Consider the following 24,948-nt stretch of genomic DNA (forward strand, 5'->3'; position numbering starts at 1 on the left):
CTATCTTATCTCTCCTACTTTGACAGAGACTGGTCAAATGCTTATTAATCTCATTAGTTCTTGTTGGGTATACTAGAAAACTGCATTTCCCAGTCTTTCTTGCAGTTTTCTTGGGGTCATGTGACAAACCTGGGTATGTATTACAGGCTGATTTGTGCCACCCCCAAATTCATATAATCAAGTCCTAACCCCCTGTATCTCAGAACGTGATTGTATTTGAAGATAGGGTCTTTAAAGAGGTAATTAATGAATTAATGTAAAATGAGGTTGTGTGGATGGTCCCTACTCCAATATGATTGGTGTCTGTAAAGAAAAGGAGATTAGGACACAGACATCCACAGAGAAAAGATGGCCATCTGCAATCCAAAGAGAAGGGCCTAGAGAAGAAACCAAGCCTGCTGACACCTCGATGTCAGAATTCTGAGATTCTCCTAGACAGGCCAATAGAGCTGTGAACTATCCTTCAAGAAAAGCGAAGAATGACCCCAAAGTTGGTTTGGAGCTTGGCAGGTCTGACACTGCCACCAGAGGCCCAGTGTGCCCAGAGCCAATAGGCCAGAGCTGCTGTCCCAGTGGGTCCAGGGGACAGAGCATAGAGCCAAAGGGGATTATTCTCCATCCTTAAAATTGAATGTAATTTTCCCTGCTAGGTTTCAGACATGCTTGGGAACCTGTGACCCCTTTCTTCTTTCCAATTTCTCCCTTTTGGGATGAGAATATCTATCCTATGCCTGTCCCACTGTTGTATTTTGGAAGGAAATAACTTATTTTCTGATTTCACGGTTCACAGCTGGAGAGGAATTTTGCCCAAGGATGAATCATACCTCAAGTCTCACTTATACCTGATTTAGAGGAGATTTTGGATTTAGAGTTGATGTTGGAATGGGTTAATATTTTGGGGGTTGTTGGGAGGGGTCAATGAACTTTTCATGTGTGAAGGATATTCAAATTTTGGGGGGCCAGAGGGTGAAATGTTATGGCCTGAATTGAGTCCCCCAACAAATCATATATTGAAGGCTTAACCCCAGTACCTCAGAATGTGCCTGTAGTTGGAGATAGAGTCTTTAAAGAGAGATGATTAAGGTCAGATGAGGCTGTTAGGATGGGTGCTAATCCTTTATGACTGGTATGTGTTTAAGAGGAGGAGAAAAGGACACAGACACACACAGAGAGAAGAACATATGTGAAGACACAGGGAGAAGATGGCCGTCTACAAGCCAAGGAGAGAGGCCTCAGAAAACACACCTTATCTCAGACTTCCAGCCTCTAGAATTGTGAGAAAATAAGTCTCTGTTGTTTAAGCAACTCAGTCTAGGATACTTTGTTATGGAAACCCTAGCAAAATAATACTGTATGAGACTAATATTTGTTCACCTCTGGGATAGTTGACTCTGTTATTATGTTCTCTGTTCAAAAAATCTAGTTTTATTCTGGTCCATAAAATTTAGTAGTGAAAATATTTGGAGGAACCTGGAGGGTGGATATGCTTGTGCTATTTACATTTCAGCTAACAAGTCATTTCTGGAAACAGTTACAAGTATTACCCAAGAAGAGGCAGACTCCAGATTCAGGACCAGATCCGTTGAGAGAACCCTGAAAAGATTTCAGTCTAATTTTGGATTTGGTGGTGGTGTTGGACCGGTAGTCAAAGCACCCTCATTTTGACGTAGCTATTACCACCTGCGTTGATAGTCTAGGACTAAACTCTTCTCGACATTGGCCAACAGGAGCCCTGTCAGTGAAATGAGAACATTCATTTCCAGGTATCTTCCCTTCTCTCTTTGGAACTAAATATTCTGGGCTAAAGTAGGAAATTTTTCACCCACAATACTAACTTCATTTGTTTCAAGTAGTTCTTCAGTTTATTCTAACTAGTTGCAAATAGATTAGCTGGATTTCTAGGCCATGTTATTCAGCATAACTGGGATTAAATTTTGACTACAGGCACTAAACAACTAGTGAAAACACTAGCTTGCATATAGCAAGCTTTACATATGCTGAGGTACCCCAGCACAGTACATGAAGAAATAATAGATAACCCATTAAGAGAAAATGCATTTTATTGTAATTCCTTATGAATTTAAAAACAGAGGCAAACCCTTCTAAAGAAGATATCATAAAACAGCAAAGGGTCATTCCAATAAAAATCAAATCATCTAAAACCTTTAAAAATATAGGATAACAAATGGGATCCTCAGACGGTATTCCAGGTTCTCATGTGCAATCTTCCTACAGTCACAGCTGTGGGGATCTGTATCAGCTTTGGAATTCTTGGGTGGAGAAAGACGAGCCGTGTGATTTTAAGTAGCAAAATTGCACATTAAGATGGTTGCTCTGCAAAGAAGAATCAGAAACTGCTACTGTGTAGTTTTCTACTTTTTGCCTCAAAAGGGCCTAGTGTTCCTAAATCACGTGGAGGAATGAAGAGGGTAGGCAGAAAAAGAGGTAATATTTGGGCTCATGTCCTAAGAAAATTAACATAGAAGTTATATATGTATAGGAATATGAATATTTTTGCTTCTCTTAACAATGAAATATATGTAATATATATCTGATTTCATATAGCATCTGTAACACATCCCAAATTTTAAAAAGTGATTACCATTCCTCCAGTATACACCTCTTTCCCTTTAGGGAGAGCTACATCCAAAGTTTTTAATACCTATATATGTATATATTCAGAATTTTCCTTCTCGGCTATCTAGGAAAGAAAATCCATATAATTTAGGAAATGTACTCTCTGGCAGACATCATTTAATCCTTTCTGGACAGAGTCTAAGATATTTCTGAGTGCACATTCTCATGGATTATCTACCTTATCAAAGTCCATGTTCTATAGCTTTGGTATCAATTTTAAAACATTTCTATTTAATATTTTATTGATGTTGATTTTGGTAAAAGTGTTTCACCTATTGCCTCCATGGCTCCCAAGGGACAACCTGAGTCCTGTGGTTAATGCCAGTTAATATGCCAACTAATGCTGGACAGACAAGGAGCTGTCAAGAAGATAACATCTCTAGGAAGAAAGGAAAGTATTAACCAGCCTTTCCCTGAGTCAGAAGCACAGGCGTTTATAAAGTTTCTTTGTAAAAATCCTGTTGTTTGCTCTTCTAAAACATCCTTGGGCAGCATTAATCTCTGTAATTTAAGTAACCTCACCTTACTTTCTGGTTGTTTGTCTCTCCCACATATAAATTTGCAATTCCTGATCTTTTGGGGGGGCCACTTTGTTGATTTGTATCATTTCCTGTGATTATTTTTTTAGGAGCTGGATGGCTACAGAAAGGGAAAAGAAGAGAAACAGAGGAATGGGATTAAGATCTATGCAAATCCTGGTGATTGAGATTCAGAACCTGAAGTTAAACCCTTAATCCTAGTTTTCCCTGCTTTCACACCAGTATCCTTTTCCACCAATGGGAGAAACATTAGGAAGTGTTGTCATCCTGTCCTCAGTTTAGAAAATGAGTTATTCACTTAATAATCGAACTGAGTAAGCTTTATGTAAAAGAAAACCCTCCCAAATATATCACCAGATTTGCTATTAGTTGAGCAGAAGTCGTTAACTTAAAATTTGATAATCTTAGACCATCTATGAAAGGTAGAGTCTAAATGAGCCAATGAGGGTCCTATCCCATGGATCAAGAAGAAAGTTAAAATATTTAACTACTTAAAACTGGTATTCTAGTAAGCTGCTTTTCTCTCACTAGCCTATAAACTCAGTGTTCAGCCTACTCTCCTCCCCTTGTTGATTTAATCAGGACCGCCTAATATTCCCAGTTTATCTTGGCTAAGAGATAAGAAATAGAATTTGTAAACTGGACACTAAATGTAATTAAAACAAAGTGATTTCTCAGTCTAACAGCTTCTAGGTATATGGCAAAGTTAGGCCGAGTAGTCTTACACACAGCTTTATACCACGCTGAAGAGAATTAACTGATGTATTGATGGCACCAGCCGCTATGTACGGCATGCGTTTGAGGGGCCAAGCACTGTTCTAATCACTTTATGTGCATTATCTCATTTAATCTTCACCAAAAAGCTATGAAACAGGTACCATTAGCTCCACTTTAGAGATGAGGAGACTGAGGAATTCTAGACTCACCGGGGGACAGCACAGGCCACAGGTATTGAAGCTTCAAGATCTGAGAACTTTGACTTAAAGGTAATTTGAGATATAAAAAGGAGACGATCCTCTGGGAGGACCTGAGGAGACAAAGAGAATGTGTAAGTTGACTTAAAGATTTTGTTAGGAATTAGGAGTTCAGTCAACATCTCTGAAAAATGGGCATGCGCACACTAAAATTTATCACCTCAGTGGGAAAGAGGGCCATTTTCTAAGTGGTCAGAAGACTGAACATCTGGTGTAGGGTATGGTTCATAGGAGATGAGAGTACCTGCCACTTCAGTTTGAATCATGTTTCTTCAAAGCTATTATTTATTATTATCAAGAAAGCATTTATAATCTCTTCTCTTGAGAAACTTTCCTTTAGGTTCTAGGAGACTCTAAGATACTGAGCATGACCTTTGAATATTAGATGAATAAGAGATACATCTAATTATAAAGAATATGTTAAATAAATTTGTGTTCTTCAGAAATAACTTTTTTTTAGGAAATGTGAAAAAAATAATATGGGCAACGTGAAGATTTAGTCTCATTATCTAGAGACAGCCACAGTGAATATTTGAGCATTTTTCTTCGTTTATTCTCAGTATTCATTGAACATAATTGAAACTCCCCTATTAGCTTATCTGGCCCTGCTACTAATTCTCATCAACATCCTAAGATTTTTATAGGAACATGAACATAATATTACAATTTGTTTCTTAGTTTTTGAATGGAGAAAAAGTGAAAGGAAATGACACTTCCCTCAGGGTTTCTCGCAGGTGGTTAGGTGGAATGAGATTGGTTATGTGTGAAGGCAAGGCATTGAAGTGACCTGTGAGGCTGTCACACACTCTCTGTATCCCTCCTCAGACTGATGCCCTTATTCTGTGCATCCTCACCATCAAACTGGGGGTGGAGGGTGGGCGGGGGGTGCGCACCAGAATCTCTTGTGGGAGCTGAGATGTCAGCAGGTGGGTCAGGCAGTCATTTGAAGATGTCATTTGAAAATGTCAGCTGTGTCAACCACTCAAATTCTCCCTCCACTTGCCTACAGCCTGGAAGAACTGGCTGCTTCTTAAGACTATAAAAATTTGGAGGGATATGAAGTTGCTTGGTCAGCTTTTATACTGCAGAACAGTGATGAGCAAATTTCTGTAAAGGGCCAGATAATAAATCCTTTTGCCTTTGTGGGCTCTGTGGCCTCTGTGCCAGCAACTCAGCTCTGGCCTTAGAGTGTGAACATAGCGCTAGACAAAAATCAAATAAAGGAGTGACGGAGCATGGTTGTGTTCCAAATAAACTGAATTTATGGACACTGAAATTTGGGTTTTGTATGCTTTTTACCTATCACAAAACATTTTTCTTCTTTTGTTTTCTTAATCCTTTAAACATTTAAAAAATTTTCTTAGCTCATAGATGACATAAAAGTAGATGGTGGGCCAGATCAGACCAACAGGCAGTAATTTGTAGACCCCTGATATAAAGAAGAAAAAAAAGCATGTTCTCTAAAATGAAGACAAGTTGCATATCTTGTTTAGTTTTACCTTCTCTAGAGGGAGGTACAACTGGCAGGTGGAAACTCTTCATTCTTACCTTCCTTCACTGCCCATGGCCTGGATGCAACATTTGGAATAATCAGTTTAGCTTATTACTAGGAAAAAAATTAAAAAAACCATGGCATGCAATGTGTGAGCTTGAAAGTCTCTAAGAAGATTTAGTGAACTAGGCGAACACCTAATTACCTCAATCCTGATGTTGCAATCAGTGGGATGGTATTGAAACTCATAAAATCCTGGATACACTGAGGTTACAGGACACTGATCTCCCAGAAACACTTCATCGGGGGCCACAGGCAGATCATTACCAAATGCAGTTGACTTAACTCTGGCCAAGAACCAAGAAGGTCTGCACCGTACGTACACTATTGAGAGGTAGAAAAGAAAAAATATCAGCTAATTCTTCCAGTGGTACCAGGGAAGGTCAGGGACACTCAGAGCCAATTACCAATAAAAGGCGACTGCCCCTGGAAGAGGAAAACATATTTTAGAGGTGATCTTTATAGTCTTACCTTCTCCCTTAAAACACTCACATGCCCTCCCACCTCCAGGAAGAATCCAGGTGAATCCTATATTGGATGAGAATTAACCCAAACAAGATTGCAGATGCCCCATTTCACAGTTCTAAGTGGAAGACCATCTCCGCTTAGAACTGTGGCAGTTATATTTGTAACTATGGGCAATAGTCCGCCTACCCTCATTCCCAATCTTAACTCCCAGAAAGCAAAATCTTTGTTCTAATCTTGGTATCTGTTTAATTTTGGTATTTTCTGAAGCAATAAAGTTGCTTGACCAAAAGGAAACTAACAAAGCTGGGATAGAAATCTAGTGATCATAGCTTAACCCAGTACAGTTTTTCAATACTTTTTTTTCTTTTACTACTAATTGTGACCTGGTAATTATATTCTTTAAAATTTTGTCCTCTTTGCATGAGAACGTATGCTCCATGAGAATGGAGTTGTGGTTTGTTTTGTTCACTGCTGTGTTACTTAGAGCCAAAATAAGCGCACAATAAATGGTCAATATATATTTGTTGAATGAGTTCATGAACAATACTGTGTATTGCTGAGGAAGAGGGAAGCATGTACAGATTGTCCCTGATATCTGGGCTATGTGTTAGGTGAACTAAAATAGATGTAAAACTTGGACTTGTGATGAAGAGGGGGCTCCAAGGATGAAGTATCCTAGATGTTGCTGATAGAGGATTGGAAAGAACTGGTGGCTTCAAGAGCTATTATACTCCATTAGCCGAAAGATAATTGAAGCTATAATACTTTTCATTGAAGCATTAAGGTTTGCAAGAAGTCAAGAAGTAGGGTGGTAAAATGTAAGATCTGGCAGTTAAATCCCAGAGTAATTTGGGACTGCTGGTCATTTAGAAGACATTGGAAAATCTGAGAAGGAATTAGGAGGCAGGCATAGAATACTGGAAGGGTAACCTATGGTGGGATTGATTAGCTTTTAGAAGTAAACTGTTCACAGGTCTAAAGCCATCTTCAGCTGCTGGAAATTTCCATCCACTAGAGAATCTTGATACTGCAATCATGAAAGTAGCTTCAAATAAAACCATTGACCTGTCCATTCTCCCTTTTTGGCTCATGGATGGTGGGTAGACTAGGTATTCTCCCTTTACACAGAGAGGAAGAGGGTGACAGGCATTAAGTCACTTGTTGTTCAGGCAACGGGATTAAGAAGTGCAAAGACTGTGGTTGGTGACTTCCAAAAACAGAAAGAAGGCCAGTGTGGTCAGAATGTAACGAACCACAGCGAGCATAGTGTAGGGTAAATAGGATCTGATTTACAATTTCAAAAGCTCATTCTGGTGAGCAGGAGGAGAGTGGGTTGTTGGGGTGGGAGTGGAATCAGGGAGATGGGTTACAAGGATATTCAAACAGACCAGGACTAGCTGTTGCAGGCTTGGACTTGAGTTCTTGTAGAAGAGATGGAGAGAACCAGGGGAATTCTAGAAACCTTTGGATGCGTGTGGGTGTGGGCCTGGGGAAGAAAAAATGATGATTCTAAAGGAAACTGAATGGATGGTGCTATTAACTGAGATAAAGAAAACCAGTGAGAGGCAGGTTTGAGATGAAAAAAAATGCATGTATTTAATTTTCGAGATAATAATTTCAAGATACATATTGGACGTCCAAGTTAATATGTTGAATGGTGAGTTACATAGAAGAGTTCAAAGGAGATAATATATAAGATCTCAGAATTTAGAATATAGAAGATATTAAAGTGAACTCATATGTGGTATGGAAGAATTGAAGAATCTTGCCAAATCTTCTGAGAGTTCATTTTGTCCACTATGAATATGTACATAAAGTGACTTCACATTGAATCTCAATTTTGGTTAGAATCAAGAACTTATAAAATCTGGCTTTTTACTAAAATTCTGTTGTGGAGTCATCTTTAGTGCTTGTTAAAAGCAAATTTCTTGGCCAAATTCTCAGAATTCCAATTCGTTAGGTGTGGAGTGGGACCCAGATGTCTACATTTTTAATGTGTATCCCAGGTCTTCCCTATATAAGAAATCTTCAAAAAAACACTGAGGGATACGGGACTTGCATTTGCTAGAATTCTGAGTTAGTCTGTCCAGGTGTGAGAGATCATCTACATTTTCTTTATAAACAGCACTAAGAATATCCATCCAGAGGTCCTTATGTGTGTATTTCAAATAACTGGATTCTGGAGGTAGAACAGACTCTTATCTTAAAAACGTATTGGGACATAACTGTCTTTGCCTCATTGTCAGAGTATGTTACAAATAATTCCAATCACTTGGCATCTTGCTTTATCAAATTGAAAAAATAAAAGTCCCTCTGAAATAGCTGAGAATCTAGAGACACACATTTGCCATATGTATATATACGTACTGTACATATGTATATATATATATATATATATATATATATACATGTGCATATATATACTGTGAATGTGCTTCTCTTTTCAAGATTTGTTCCCAAGCATTATTCTCTACAGCTGAAACCAAAACAACCATCTCAGATATACGGAAACTTCTTCTATCCAATCAACCAACCCCACTTTCCTTACAGGGTGATAAGCCATCCTCGGAGGGGAAAGGGACGTTGTGGGCAAAGGAAGCAACCAGGGGTGAAGCCAAGTGGGGAAACAAGCATTCCAACCTCAGCCATCCAAAGCAGACTCTTTAGTATAGACCCTTAGCTATTGGCAATGCAGCGGTAGATCGAAATGTTCAGATTTGGAAAGTGAAAGCAGCAGCCTCATTATTGATCATCAATTACCCACCATCTCTCCTAGTATTCTGTAAATACCTGGCTGTTCTCCAGAGCAAGTCCAAATGAGAGTAAAAAGGAGGCGCAGCCCTCCTAACGCCAGAAAGACCTTCATCCGGCCAGAGCCCAAGGCAACATCCATTCAGGGCACAGGAAGTTGTGAGAGGACCAACTGCCTTGTGTTATAATAACTGAAGCCTGCCAGGTGTCGGCAATAACCCATTACTTTGGGCAGCTTGAGGAGAGCCTTTACTGATTATAAGATAACCTAAAATTTAGCATTTTATGTTACAGGTGCTAAAGATTAATAAGGTGAGTAGAGTGAAATGTATTATTTGAGTGTTTCCATGGAAACTGTCTTCCCCGGGGTGGAGGGGGGGGGTGTCAGGATATATTTGTGAATCCATTGCTTTCAAGTGCGTGTTCACTAAATTTCAGGGAGCGGGTCATTGGGAGGTAATTGAAAAGCACAGATAGGCTCAACAGCATTGCTGATAACTCTGAAACTAAACAGGAGTTTTTGCAGGTTTTATCTTTTCTCTTAACATTTCTATTTTTGACTATATATATTTCTAGGTGGGGGGTGGTGGTACTGAAGTGAGCAGCTTCAAGGAACGTTACATTTCCTATACATCCCCAAAGCAAAGCTCTGAGAAGAGTTGGGATCTGGACGACCAGTTTTTCCTGCTCTTAATATCGCCACTAGGCAACCTTGTCAAAGGCTAATTCTTAGTTAATGCAATATTGGGAAATACTTAGTGCTAAAGTGGAATTCCTTTATTTTGTCACTTGGAAATCTTAAGTTTTAAAAAAAATTCAGAGCTTCCTAAGAAAAAACATTTTTTTTGAGTGAATATCATCGTTTGATTCACGTGTAGCATATTTTTTCAATATCAAATCATTTGCTAGAGATCAAGGACTGTAGAGTGATTTTCAAACTTTAGCATGCATTATAGCCACCTTAAGGATGACAACTTAGGTCATCTGATTCACCTGAATCAGAAACACCAGTTTCTGATTGACGAGTCTGAAGTGGATCCTAAGAGTCTGTAACACTGTTAAACTCCCAGGTGAAGCTGATACTGTTGGCCCTGGTGCATACTTTGAAAACCAGGATTGTTTGGTTAAAATTAGGAAGTAGAGGTCTCTCTCTCTGTAGACGAACATCAATTTTGTCATCATTTTATAAGATGTATATAATTATTAATTTTCCAGTCTGTGCTGAAAATGAAGGGATGCATAAATCCTATCTGTATGTTCAGGATTTCCCCCCCTTTTTATAGCACAACTGATTGCCCTAACTAATTTGACCCTCCAGGGTAGAGGCCTGATCTATTTACCTTTGCCTTTGTGGTGTGTAAAAAAAAAAAAATACGAAAAGAAACAAGAATAAAAAAAGGAAAACTATGAATTCATACTTGTTTCTTTTTTTTTAATTTTTTTCGAGGAAGATTAGCCCTGAGCCAACATCTGCCAATCCTCCTCTTTTTGCTGAGGAAGACTGGCCCTGAGCTAACATCCGTGCCCATCTTCCTCCACTTTATATGTGGGACGCCTACCACAGCATGGCTTGCCAAGCAGTGCCATGTCCGCACCCGGGATCTGAACTGGCAAACCCCGGGCAGCCAAAGCGCAACACGTGCACCTAACTGCTGTGCCACCAGGCCAGCCCCCATACTTTTTTCTGTTTTAGACTTTTCTGTACTTTGCAGGTATATTTTGTGGTCTGTGAGATGATTATGGATTATACCCGTATGAAAATGTAAAGTTTTGTTACTTTTTATTTTAATATGTGTAGGAAACATTAATGCCACACTAAACCCTTATTTGTGTGGATAATATTGCCTAGGACAAAGCTAAAAAAGGAAGTGCCATACAATGCACTGTCTCGGACTTCATGAAAACAGGTTCTATGCTCAGACATGCACATATCATGTTTAACCATTTATAACCTAAAACAGCTGATGTTTATAAACAAATTAAGTTGTAAAAGCAATTGGTGATTTATATCTTCTATCTACCTGATCAAACCTCTCGGAGGGTGGCCTGTGTTAAAGATGAAGATGTGGATGATGAGGTTATTAGCTCACATTTATAAATCCTGTCATTTTAAATCACATAATATTTCATCCTACTTTAAAAAATAATTTGTGAACCTACCTCCTCCTCTTGATTCCTATCATTATAGTTCAGGCCCTCATCATCTCTTGTTGGACTGTTCCAATGCAGCTGATAACTTTCTCAGAGTCCTGTCAATTGATAAGAAGGCCAAATATGGAACACAGGACCGCTCCTTTAGTTCTTTTATTTTTGGGCCATATTGTATTTGGTCCGGGAGGAGTTGATACCTCCCTATTGATGACCACTGCTGAAAGGACACTGATCATCTTTCTATTCCTGAACAGGACAAACTCTTCCTTCTGTCTTGAATGTTCTACAAACGGACATTTGCACTGATGGATCCCATCTTTCATGTCTTGGTTTATGTCACCTCCCCAACATGACTTGCATTGAGCACCCTATGCAAAATGGCTACCTTTTCCATATCACGGTTTTTTTTTTTTTTGTTTGTTTGTTTTTTGCTGAATCACTTTAGCTAAATGGATAACGTAACCTGGAGTTGTGTATTTTACAATTCTGACTCTGCCACTAGGAGGGAACATCTATGAAGGTAGCGATTTGTTCACTGCTGTATTCTCATCTCTGCTGGCTGATAACTCACATTTCTGTCATGACTAGGAATGGGAAGCATCAAATGGAAACAGACTGGGTAATAGGAGAACATGGATTTTGCTTTTGGGAAGGGAGGAGGGAGCATCTTTTCCAAGAACCTAGTCCTTAAGGAGGTTTTTTTTTTCTTTCTTGAATTAGAATTAGGGTAATCTAATTAGGGTAATTAGAACCAGCAAGCTTCTATGGAAGATATTAACAAAAAAATGTCAGTTAAAAGAAAGTTAACTTTACTCATTTTGCTTTATGAGGGAGAGAGTTCCAAGACCACAAGATTCAGAATTTTGGTAAAGAAAGGATCTGGGAATGCCCTGATTTCACTTATTTTCAGCACGAGGACATTCCACAAAAGCCTTTGAGAGCAAATCAAACATTTTGCACATTGTTTCTCCTGCCACTGCAGAGTCATTTTCCAACTGAGCGTTTATATTTGCAAGGATCTTGCAAGTCCATTTTTTGCCTTAAATGTCCCATTTCTACTTATTGTTGTTTGTTTTATAATTTTTTTTTTGCTGAGGAAAATTAGCCTTGAGCTAACATCTGTTGCCAATCTTCCTCTTATTTTTGCTTGATGAAGATTAGCCCTGACCTAACATCCATGCCACTCTTCCTCCACTTTATACATGAGTCACTGCCACAGCATGGCTGATGAATGGTGTAGGTCCACACCCAGGATCTGAACCTGTGAACCTGGGCCACTGAAGCAGAGCACACCAAACGTAACTACTACGCCACGGGGCCAGCCCCTGTTTTATAATGTCTCTGGTAGGAAAAGCAAGCTCTCCAATTCCCATTTGAAGAAAAGAGAGAGAGAGAGAAAGAGAGGGGGGGACCCCTGGAGTGAGTAACAGGCCCAAGTACAAAATTTATAAGAAATCAGACCAAAATAGCAGGATTCTTGTTCACAAGGTTTACTCTCATTTAGATTTCCTCCCTTCCACAGTTTCCTTATTGAATGACAGTGGGCAAATGTCAGACAAGATTTGATAACAGACTATCTTAGCATCAAAAAAAAAATGGAGACTTCAAAAAAACTCAGTTGAGATGGGTCCTCCTCACACTGCTATCCAACTCCACATCTGCTGTCCTGGTCCCTGACAAGGTTTTGCATTGTCCTTAATACAACAAGGACTTGCACAGTTAGGCTTCTGCCTCAGAAACAAATCAGGCCCCCACACTTGGGATACTGAGCCCAAGAGTAGAGCAGGACACGGAGAGGAGGGCAGGACCAAGCCTGTTATTGGGGGAATGCTAACACTGGTGATGCCCCCTTGAAAAGCCTTCTCCATCTGCCCCACTGACCACTGACCTTCCAATTATTTATCAAATGGGCTGATATTGCATTCACACAGCTTCTTGTATTCTTTTCTTCAAAGAGACCTCATTTGGGGTGGGGGTAGTGAGATAAATGCCTGCCCCTCCATCTTTATCCCCCATCTCTTTGTCCCACTTCTCCTAAGATTTCAATTTCATCTCAAATCACTATTTCTAACCTTTCTAAATTCCAGCCACATGGCTGCCTTTCAGTATCATACCAACGTAGGATATCGCTTCTGACATCAGGGCTTTTGTCCATGCTGTTTTCTCTGCCTGGCACAGTCACTCTCTACCCGTTCCTTTACCTAAGAACATATAATCCCTAAGGCTTAAGATTACTTCTTCAGGGAAGATTTTCCTCTCCCTCTCAAACTACACCAGTTCTTATTATTCACTTCCATAGCTCCCAGTACTTTTTTTCAAAGCACTGAGCAAAGTTTATATAGCTGTGTATTAGTGTTCTCCAGAGAAACAGAACCAACAGGATGCATGTATGTATGTGTGCATGTATGCATGTATTATAAGGAACTGGCTCATGTGATTACGGAGGCTGACAAGTCCCAGGATCTGTAGTTGGTAAGCTGGAGACCCACGAGAACTGATAGTGTAGTTCTAGTACAAAGACCTGCAGGCTGAAGATCCAGGAAGAGCCAATGTTTCAGCTGGAGTCTGAAGGCAGGAAAAAAACCAGAGTCTGAACTGAAGGCAGTCGGATAGGAGGCCTTCCCTCTCTCAGCGATTTTGTTCTGTTCAGGCCTTTAGCTGATTGGAAAAAGCCCACCCACATTAGGGAGGGCTTTACTCAGTCTACAAATTCAGTCTACAGATGAGATGTTAATCTCATCCAGAAGCACCCTCACAGACATACCCAGAATAATGTTAGACCAAATATCTTGACACCCTGTGGCCCAGTCATGATAGAATTAACCATCACAAGCTGCATGATTATATCTATAACATTGATCTCTTCTCTGAGGTCAAGTAGCTTGTTTCTAGAACTTCTATGGTCTGCGTAAGGTATTGGAAACAGGATATTTAAACTATAGCAGAAAAAACAATTGTTAATGTCCTTCCTGAAGTTTTTAGATGAGCAGCCATCAGACATGTGGGCTCTGGGGTAGGTTTATATGGGAGGTAGGATATCAGTTTGAGTCTATGTTTCACCAAGATGGCTCTAGGGAAGCTCTGGAAGTTTAAAGGAAGAATTGGTCTAAGGGGTGGATTTTTTTGGTTTTTGGTGAGGAAGATTGGCCCTGAGCTAACATCTGCTGCTAATCTTCCTTTTTTTTTTTCTCCCCAAAGCCCCAGTACCTAGTTGTATCCTAGTTGTAAGTCATTCTAGTTCTTCTCTGTGGGATGCCACCACAAAGGATGGCTTGATGAGCGATGTGTAGGTCTGCACACAGAATCTGAACTGGGGAACTCTGGGCCCCTGAAATGGAGTGGCAAAACTTAACTACTTGGCCATGGGACTGGCCCCTAAGTGGTGACTAAGAAAACTTATATAATAGTGTTCTGGAGGGGAGGAGAGGCAACTAGACAAGGGAAGAGAATTGATAATGTGTAGTAATGTAATTTAGTGTGGAGTAGTGAAAGAATGAGTGAAATACCATAAGCAGGAAGGAGGAACAGATAGGACAAAGATGACTTAAAGGGAGGAAATGGGAGATAAGAGAGACGTTAAATTTGAGAAGCCTCAGACTATTTTTGAGAGAGAAGATAATGATGTGAGCTCATCTATTCCAACAATATTAACTGGACTCAAGGAGAAGATAACATCTAGGGCTAATTGGAACCACCCATTCTCAGTGTTTAGGAAAGAACAGTACAACCTAAGCAACTAGTCTGGAAGCCCCATGTCTCATGGTCATCAAGAAACTACCCTTTCAAACTACTATCAGCCAAAGTCCACTCTTATACCTGGCTCTTGCCCAGAACATGTCCAAGTCAAAGAAACAGGTAGAAGGTAACTCCACCAAGGCTGGATTGTGGGTTAAGAACACCTCAAGCAAGCGGATGTTGAGAGGAGCTGAGAAGCCTGAATGGGTTTATATTTAATTCCACACTTGGGTGTGCAGGATTACCCACCACTCTGGAGAACAAAAAGAAAGCCCTCAGCACACTTTTAATTCCACACTCCTGAGGTCTGAAGTGCAGGCTATTATGTCAAATTAAATGGAAGCATTTTGTAAATCATCTTTAGGACTTTTGAAGTGCCTGGATGGGTGTTGTCCACAGGCTAACCTTCATTGCTACAATGTAGTGATTTCCAAAATGTGCTCTCCAAGGTAGCAACATCAGCATCACCTGGGAACTCCTTAGAAATGCAAATTCTTGGTCCCACTCCTGCAAGTGGGAGACCAACAGTCTGTGTTTTAAATGGCTCCCCAGGTGATTCTGATGCATGGTAAAGTTCAAGAACCCCTTTACTTTGTAGGGGCTGCCCACAGAGGATGATTTGAGGGATGCTGAACATTCTGGTTTAGCGTAGAATGCTAAATTAGAAATGCAATAAATATATGTCAAGTTTTATTTGTGGATTTGCAGCCACAATGAAAGTTAAAAATGCAAATGGCCTCTTCTCAAAGGCATCATGAAGGGGATTACAGTAGATGAAAATAAATTAAAAACATGGAGAGTAAAATGCCACATGATATCATTAAACTGGGTTACTTCTGTGTTGCTGCAGAATATCCAAGGGCACAAAGTTCTAAAATTCGTAGATGAAAGGATGGATCAAAAACCTTTCAAGCGAGTAATTGCGTGGTCCATAAAAAGGTGTTGACTGTGGAAAAACAAAGTTCATAAGTAGCTGATATTTGGTAATTATGAAACCCAAGTTTCAGGCATATTGTTCAAAAGAGGGGGAGGATACTCTTTTAGTTCATACCCATGGGAATGGAACCAGTTAAGATACTTAAGATTAGTTTTAGGATATGATTTTTTTTTATAACTCCCAGATATGAACTATATCCCAGATGGTCTTGAGATAGTCCAGATTTTGAGAATGGGAACAACACAGATCCTGTCTCTTTATAGAAAAATGGAAAACAAAATTCAAGGGAGTCTTGTACATATTTGAAATTTTGTTGGAACTGGACCCAGTGGGAGGACCCAAATGACTTAGCTCATATATTTCCTTCAAAGGACCCCCCCACCCTTAAGACATTTCATATCTTGATGGAAGTCAAGAAAAATGTTCTAAACTGGCAACCTCTGAACTTATCAACTCTTCCTTCCATGACAGTCATTGGTTTTGGACTCAAATATTCAGTTCTGAACTTAGTAAAGTGAAATCCTTATTGTCAAGGAAAAAAATCCTAGGGTGAAGAGATAAATATAAGCCTCGTAGGTATAGGGTCTTCCTCATATTAACACCAATCATGGTGTGATACAAATACAAGAGACAGAACTCAATATAACCGTACTTATATATCTCTGCTACTGAATTGTATGCCATTCAGATCTCAGTGGGGATTTAGATCTTACCTGTTGTTAGTTTCCCCAAATACATTTTTTGCTGATAAAATACACAATTGGGCACATTGAATGTTGGCTTTTGTAGTTATCCTTACCCAAGATTCTCTGAAGTGGGCATAGCTACATATCACACAGTATCTGTACTGTATCAAGAACCAGTGGTGAGCAGATAGGGCTGTGATGACGAGATTGCTCATTTCAGTGTTGTCAGGGGACCCATCAGGTGAGACATAGAAGCTTTCAAAGGAAAAAAAACAAAAGCAATTAAAAAGTAATACAAAGCCTTAAGATATCCTTCCAGCTATTACTAGGCCTTGTTTTAGCAGCTGTAACTTTTTATGCTGTTTTAAGAATAACGCATTATCATATTGTTCTTGTTCAACACTCTCTGCCCTTCACCAAATCCTTCATTGTGGGGTAATTCATTATGCACACAGAAACTGTTCTCTGTTAAATTAAGAAAAAATATTTCAAGAAGATATTCACAGTAATTTTTGTTTGAAAATAGTAATAGATCTAAGGCAAGATTTTCCTAGAATCTTCTGAACTTTATTAATAGGTTATCAAAGAGCTAATAAGGTCCTATTCCTTTTATTCAAAAGACTACATAAGTCAGGTTGGAAGCTGAGAGACAAGAGCTTACTAACCAGAACAGCACGTCAGATCACAGTAATATAAGGTTTATGGATAAATAATGATAAATTGTAGCAAAAAGCTATTGGTATTTAAGGGAGGAGCCAACGGATATTTTGGACTGACCTGGGAACGGTACACTCCAAACGAAGTTCGGCAGAAATGAACTGATTCTTCGGTGTGTAGGTAAGCCAGGACTGAAAGACAGTTCCATCAAAGAAGACCTGGTGGGAAAAGAGACCTTCTTTAATGTACATAAATGGGATGACATCAACCTCATAGGAGTATGAGGATTAGAAAATGTATGAAAATGCTGGATAACATCATGCTACACATTTACTGGTGGTTCCGCCATAACAGACTGTACTCTTCACAAGAAAAATGTCTTTGAGTTTCTCATTCACTCTCAATGTTCTACACATAGGAGGTCTTTCGTGAATGAACAGAAACAGAGAGAAGGTTTTTCATGTTCTTTCTAGGTGTCTGCTCAGTCTATGGTGCCAATTAGCAATATCAGTAGCATATTATAGTAAGAACGAACGTGAAGTAATGCTTCTAAAGGTTTTACAGATAGTATGAGGTAGAACGATGGTTTCTCTTACCTGTGTGATGATTCCGCAACGATTAACAGGATAATCAAATTCAAGTTCATCTGGTCGCACTTGAATTGCCTGGCAGCCAGTCCCCAGAAATAATTCATCAAGGCCTACCAATTCATCTCTGGAAAATAGTGCTCGTTTAGCAATAGCGCGAAAATTAAAATGGCTACATTCCACCAACACTGTTAAAAGAGGTAAAGAAAAAAGAAGTCAGTCAGCAATTCTGCTTCAATGAACAGCTCAGAGAAGTTTAAGCCGGATTAGGTAACACAAAGGAAGACCGTGTTCAGCTAAAAGAAATGAAGCTTAGAGATTTGTGTAAAAATAATTTCCTTCACAGTAATACACTCCTCTTTCTACCTCTCTCAAACAGTCCCCATTCCTCCATGGCACTCTCAAAATGTCCAGAATCAGCTTGCACAGCACTCAGAATTTTTACCTGAGAAGGAACCACAGTGGCATCTCCTTAAGCCTCATCTTTTGGTGGAGGAACAAAGGTCCACGTCTTTATTAGGGCACTCATACCAGGTACTAAGTTCCCCAATACCTGGTGTCCTTGGAAAACTTGAAATCTTTGAAAATAGATCCCATGTTTAAGCTTTTTGCCCATGGCTGTGTGCCACACAATAGCAGATGTGCCATAAACAGGCAAGAATGAAACGATTCATTCAGGGTCACAGAACTAATAAAGAGCTGGGACTGAAAATCATGCTTGGTTCATTGCTCTTTGGACCATGTTATTCACCTTGGGACCACAGACTATTACACCTGACCTAGGCTTCCCTCCTGAGTTTGAGAGTCATCTTTCCAATTGGCTACTGGATATCTGAGTGGATATTTGAAATAGTTCTCTCAAAAGGTGTATGTGCAATACAGAACCCCTGATTTTACCCCTATTTGGTTTTTCTCCATTGCAGTCAATAGTACCACAATCCATCCAACTTCCAAGCCAAGAGATGCTAGAATTTATTCCCAATTTCTTCTTTTCCTTCCTCCCAGTGCCCAGTCTGTCACTGAATCTTCTCAATTTTACCTTCAAAATGTAACTCATGTCCATTCACTTCTCCATGATCAATACCCTGGCCCAAACTACCCCTGTGTTTCTCCTGGGCTGCCTCAGTAGCCGTGTAAAGGAGCACCCTGCTTCCGCTTTTGTTCTCCTATAGTAGCTGCAAATGTGAATAGAGAGAAAATTATTTCCCCAGCTTGTATCCAACTCTCTAATTGCTTCCCGTTGCAGTTAGCATGAAATCTGAAATCCTGCTGGCCTGTAACTCCTTCATTGCCCTGGTCCCCTGAATCTCTCTGCATCTAACCTTCCTTGATTCACTAAGCTCTAGCCTCGTGGGTCTCCACCTATGAGACCCAACGCTCTAGTTTTATAATAAGCTGTTTTAATGCCTCCTTTATTATCCTAAATAAAATTCATAGATCTATCTATACAGATTTCTTTAAAAAGTCACTATCATTTGCTAATTTTAATATAAAAGAAATAAAAGGAAAGCAATGTACGATAAAGATGTACATCAATGTGTAGCTATTCAGGCTGACCTATAGCGGTACTTCAAACTTACATCAGAGTCATCATGAGTGACACTGCTGTTAATACAAACAGATGTAGAGATTTCAAGGACCAGAATAGCCTTCCATTCTCTCAGTGGTGAGAGTTTTCCAGAATGATGAACAATTCAGTAAAGTTCGAAGCCAAACAATGCGCCATTTTCCCTTGGTTTATATGTATAATCTGCATAAAAAGACTGTTTATATTTAAATGAAGGATAAGTTCTAGGTTCAGATTATAAACAGGTTTGCACCTATATGAAAGAATGGGGAAACATTTGAAATTCGTATGGGACAATTCTTTGTTATATGGGATTGTACTTTGAATTGCAGGCTGTATAGCATATTCTATCTCCCTCAAACCTTGTTCAGAACAAAGTAGCATACATTTCCCAAATGCCCCTGGGAGCAGTTTGGTTTGAATAGCCACTCTGTAACCACACCGACCTGGAGGTTCATCCTGCATCGAGGTTGCCACCCTCTTCCCAATTCCTTACACATGGACTGCCTTTCCTCTGGACTTTTGCCTTGATGTCTCCTCTTTCATGTTCTAACTCAATGTCACCTTCTTGGAAGACCTTACATGAGTATCCTAGTCAAGCAGCTTTTCTTTTCTTTTCCCTAGTTATTTCCATTTCACGTCACCCTATTTATTACACTATCACCCTTATCAGAATCTGGAATTATGTTATCTACTTATTTTATAGTGTCTTTCTCCCCAACTACAATCAGGATCCATAAAGATAGAAGCTGTTTACTGCTGTATTTTTACTGCCAGCAACAGTCAGGTACATGATGGGTAGTAAATAATGAGGAAAGAAAATGTGAAATAGAAACTGAGCATTCTGATACCATCTGTTCTAAATACTGAGAGGAGAGAAAAAGTAGTATAAGGTGGACCTTGCTTTCAGGAAGTGCAGAAAGATCTCATATTCTAGGCCGTGTGAGGGTCCTGAAGTATGATGGTGTTACTATGGTAACAGAAGTAGCCCAAATAAAGCTTCCTGAGCATGAGTTCACTAGGGCAAGATTCAGTTTTAAGGGTGAACAGTGGGTATAGAAATTGCACTAAAGTTATTCATTGTCAGTTCTAAAGTGTAAGGGACACTTGACAAGCCCTCACAGCCTCATATGCTTCTTTTGCCACCAGGGATATCCTACTACTGGGGAAAAAAATTGTTAATTCCATTGTAAAAACTTTGAGAGTGATTTGTGTTTACAAGGCACTTGCCTACTCATTCTTTCTTTGGACCATCACATTTCTATTATTATTTTAAGTTTGAGCTTCTTAGTGTCCTTGGGAAATTGGATAAGCATCCTCTGCATTTGGTAGATGAGGAAAACAGGGACTCCAGGGCTTCGGGTGGCCACGTTTTCTTTTTCTTTTTTTCTGCCTTATCTCCCTAAACCCCCCCTGTACACAGTTGTCTATCTTAGTTGCAGGTCCTTCTAGTTGTGGGATGTGGGACACTGCCTCAGTGTGGCCTGACGAGCGGTGCGGTGTCGGCGCCCAGGATCTGAACCCTGGGCCGCCATAGCGGAGCGCGCGAACTTAACCACTCGGCCACAGAGCCGGCCCCAGGTGGCCACGTTTTCAATCTGGCCATGGGTCATCTTGGTCGTCTAGCACAGTCAGGCCAGGGCTCCACCACATCAGACGACTTATTTACAAAGGATTATTTGCTTAGAAATTAATTCTTCCTTTCACAATCCTTCACCCATCTGAAGTGGTTTTGTGAGGAGGATGGCAGTTTGGAGAAGGGCATCAGGCAAGGCTTTGTAAAGGTTATTATAGGGTGGTTGAGACCTTAAGCCAACACAAATGCAATAGACACCCAGCACACTATTCTCATCTCTGTTACCGGTACTTGGGTCTCTTGATTAGGATTTTCATTGTGAATAGGAAAGAGATCAAAGTCCTTGACATGTGCTGCAAGGCCCTGCCCAACCTGGCGCCTGCCTCAGAGGTAAGCCAGGCCCTGGTACTGGGGATATGGTGCCCAAGAGCAGGGCCAAATTGGGTTGGGGGGCAGAACCTGAGCTGCTTCTTGCGGGGTGCCAGCACAAAGCGGGGTGTCCTCTTTGATTTCCTTTTCTACCTGCCTCACTTCTGAGTCCTGCTGTTTCAATCACAAACCAAACATTCCATTTCTAGCTTTCACACAAAGTCTGAACTTTTAACCAGTCCTCTAACAACCGCTGTAACAGCACATTACCCGAAGTCTCCGAAAGGCTTGCTTTTAGACAATGCCCTGTGTAGGGGGGAATGGTCTTCTTGGTTACACCCATCCCTCACCATCTCAAAATCCTCCCCTGCCCTTTCTACCCCTTTCAAATCACTTTTTTCAACCTCTCTATCTCATTCATATTGGTCATATTTCAGCAGCCTGGACGCAGATCACCACCTCTGAAATAGAGGCATTTTGCACAACTTTTTTTTTTTTTTAACATAAAGCTAAAAACAGAGTGTTCCCTGCTCCCCACAACCCAAACCTTCCCCTAAATAAAGACAATGTCATCCCCAGGGTCCTAGGTCAAATGTGACTTCTTCAGGAAACCTCTCCTGTCCCCCTAGAACTGCGTCAGTTCCACTTGTTCCATGCATTCATGATCCATCCTTACTTTTACTCTCCCTTCTGAGCATTTAGAATGGTTTATATATCTGCAAGATTTTTTAATTAATGTCTGCCTCCTTTGAGACAACCCACTCTCTGTGGTCTACATGACCTGAATATCTTACGAAGGGTCTTGCAGCAGATTCTCTCCAGGTGCTGGAGTGAGACTGCAATGCCAGTGAGGAAACAAGCAGTCTGAAAGTCCCTCTTTGGGAGGCAAACACATGGGATCTGAGGGAAGCTTGAGGTCAGTTAGGGCATCCTGAAGGCCAGTCCAAGCTTCACCCAGGTGGCTGCAGGAAAGCTTTGGAATTTTTAAGACCAAGAGTTTGGTCAGAGTAGTATCTTAAGAAAATTTTTGCAATGATGTTTTGGAGAGGAAGAGAGGCAATTAGATGAGGGAGGCCAGTTAAGAATGTGTGATGAAGTAATTCAGGTGTGAAGTGGTAAAAGAACGGGTAAGATGCCAGCATTGGGAAGAGGAAGTTGTATGAAAGAGCAAATGGTCCAAGGATGACTTAGTGGGAAATTCCAGTAGCTGACAAGTAGGAAGAAGTGGGAGGAGACAAGGAGAGACTAAATCTGAGAACCTGCAGAGAAAATAACAACAACTCAAGTGCAATATTCCTTCACTCATTCAACAATGTTAGCTGGACCCAAGGGGAAGAGCATGGGGCTATGAGGGTTACTGAGTTCTTAACTTTTCTGAGGGGCAATCAAGTCCAAGCACCAGAAGCCCCACCCATCTTGGTCGCTGAGAAACGACCCCTTCAAAGCACAATAGTCGGGGTTCACTCTTATACCTGGCTCCTGCCCAGAACACGTCCAAATCAAGGAAACAAGTAGAAGCAGCAGTCCTCCTAACTCCACAAAGGCCTTCATTATGCTGGATCTGGGGCTAAGAACTCCTCAGGCAACAGGATGGTGAGAGACGCTGGGAAATCTTAAGTGTTTTTATACCTGATGCCACACTCAGATGTATTCAGTTAACCCAGTTTGCTGAAGAGAGAAAGCCTTTAAACACATTGTCAGCTCCACCTGAAGCCTGACCCTTTCTTGATCGCTTAGGTGGAGACAACCATGGTGTCATATAAAACAAACACAACAAAGCTTTATGTAGTGCACATAGGGGTGTCTTTTCTAAGACCTTTGAAGTGCTCAAATAGGTGTCATTCGCAGGCCAATTTTTGACATTATGTGGGATGACTTAGGGAAGCCACAAAACTTTGACCTGATGATGTACTTCAACACTCACTGTTGGAACCATTTTTTCACAGTTTATGCTTTAGTTTTTAGTAAGTTTACTTGGGGTGCTGATAGAGTCTGCAGCAGTAACTGCAGGACTTGCCCAATATTATCAACCTGGGAAAGAGAAGCCAACAGGGTCAGGAAGTCCAAGCTTGACTGCTTCTGCATTTTGTAAAACATCAATCTGACAGAGTCCCATCTCTCAAGTCCTTTTTTTTTTTTTTTTTGTGAGGAAAATTGGCAAGGGCCAATCACATCTGTTGCCAATCTTCCTCTTTTTGCTTGAGGAGGACGGTCCCTGAGCTAACATCTGTGCCAATCTTCTTCTACCTTGTATATGGGATTCTGCCACAGCATGGCTTGATGAGCAGTTTGTAGGTCTGCACCCGGGATCCAAACCTGCGAACCTCAGGCCATGAAAGCACAGTGCTCCAACTTAACCACTATGCCACTGGGCCGGCCCCTCTTAAGTCCTTTCTTAATGTCCTCCACAGAGGTCAGACAGTGTAACCCTTTGATATAACCAGGCTTTACTTATCCCCAGAGAGATACTGTGGCATACTAGCACCAATGGATGCTTCTGGGTGAAGAATGCATATCTCCTGGAGGGTCTGTTTTATGGGAAGATTTTCAAAATTCCTATGAAAATATTTATTAGTTTCTCCAGCAGCATTGTTCTTCTCATACTGGGATTTATACGGCTCAGGACTGTGCTATAATCTGCCACAACATAGTCAAAGAGACAGCATGGATATGGCAAAATTTCCTGGAGAATCTATCAGAGAAGTACTTAAGGACATATCTGGAAAACAATTTAAGATGTTATTTAAAATGCGAATAAAGAGGATGCTGTTGTAGAAAGGAAAGGAAACTTCTATGAATACTTAGAATAAAACCATATTTCAAGCATGCAGCTTCCAGCTACACCCCTATACACTATGGCATTGCTTATTTTCTCCCCTGTTTCACAGATGGTTTGAGAAGCACCAGATAGGTAAATGCAAAATGTCATTGATTTTAGAAAATGACTTAAAAGTTATTCCAGGTGCAGCAAGCATAGTAAGTGTTTTAAGCGTATTCGGTCAGCCATGGTGGGAGATTCCTATTAACTAGGTGGCTTTAAGAAAATCCATGGAATAGTATAAATGCATGAAATACAAAATGTTAAAAATATACAATTGAAGTCACATCTAACACATTCCTTGGTGATAGCCATTGTGATCATTTTCTTCCTAAAGTTTTTCAGAGTATGTATATATATATGTTGATTTTTCTCTGAGGAGCTCAGAGGCACTGCAGTGAACTCCCAGGGGGACCAGAGAATATTTTAAAATTTCCAGGCACTCTTGACAACTGTCAGGCACTGTGCAAACTACCAGCTTATGGTAACCCACAGTTCCAACATTTGATGGCACAACATTCCTTGTAATGAGGCCATACCTTTGTGCAGTGGGGGTTGCAGTGGTTGCTGTGATAAAAAGCAAAAGCAATCACCATGGGAAAATCAATGTGGAACAAAAAATGAGAGTGTTGATGTTGAATCTGATTCTAAGATTTGTGTGTTATCAAACAGGGATTCACATTCTGTAAGTAACTAATTGTGATTACTTAAACAATAAAATAGAAAAACGAGCAATGAAAAAGATATATAAATCTTCTTAAACTTATGAGATCTTTAACTTTACTGCAAAGATACAACATCATCTATGACTTATTCTTGCCAAAAGGATTTAACTTGAGTCTAATTATGAGGAAATAATCAGATAGATTCTAAATGTGAGTCTTAACTATCCACGACACTTTTAAAAAGACATCATCAAAACAAAAAAGGTCAGGAGGCACAAC

The 24,948-nt window shown here is 40.2% G+C and overlaps 1 protein-coding gene across 1 annotated transcript in view; it reads right to left on the reverse strand.

Annotated features, from left to right (window-relative positions):
* Positions 1-2,042: 2,042 nt before the first annotated feature.
* Positions 2,043-24,948, reverse strand: part of LOC138916422 (oocyte-secreted protein 3-like) — a 51,929-nt gene continuing 29,023 nt past the window's right edge. The window contains exons 3-9 of the mRNA XM_070228752.1: positions 17,684-17,862; positions 17,208-17,305; positions 16,544-16,685; positions 5,848-6,026; positions 4,103-4,203; positions 3,160-3,276; positions 2,043-2,334 (exon numbers count right to left, since the gene is read on the reverse strand). Coding sequence (XP_070084853.1) covers positions 5,913-6,026; positions 16,544-16,685; positions 17,208-17,305; positions 17,684-17,862 — 533 coding nt within the window. The 3' untranslated portion in view covers positions 2,043-2,334; positions 3,160-3,276; positions 4,103-4,203; positions 5,848-5,912. The remainder of the gene's footprint in view (positions 2,335-3,159; positions 3,277-4,102; positions 4,204-5,847; positions 6,027-16,543; positions 16,686-17,207; positions 17,306-17,683; positions 17,863-24,948) is intronic.

The sequence above is a fragment of the Equus caballus genome, chromosome 12 (assembly GCF_041296265.1).
Source record: "Equus caballus isolate H_3958 breed thoroughbred chromosome 12, TB-T2T, whole genome shotgun sequence".
Lineage (NCBI taxonomy): Eukaryota > Metazoa > Chordata > Mammalia > Perissodactyla > Equidae > Equus > Equus caballus.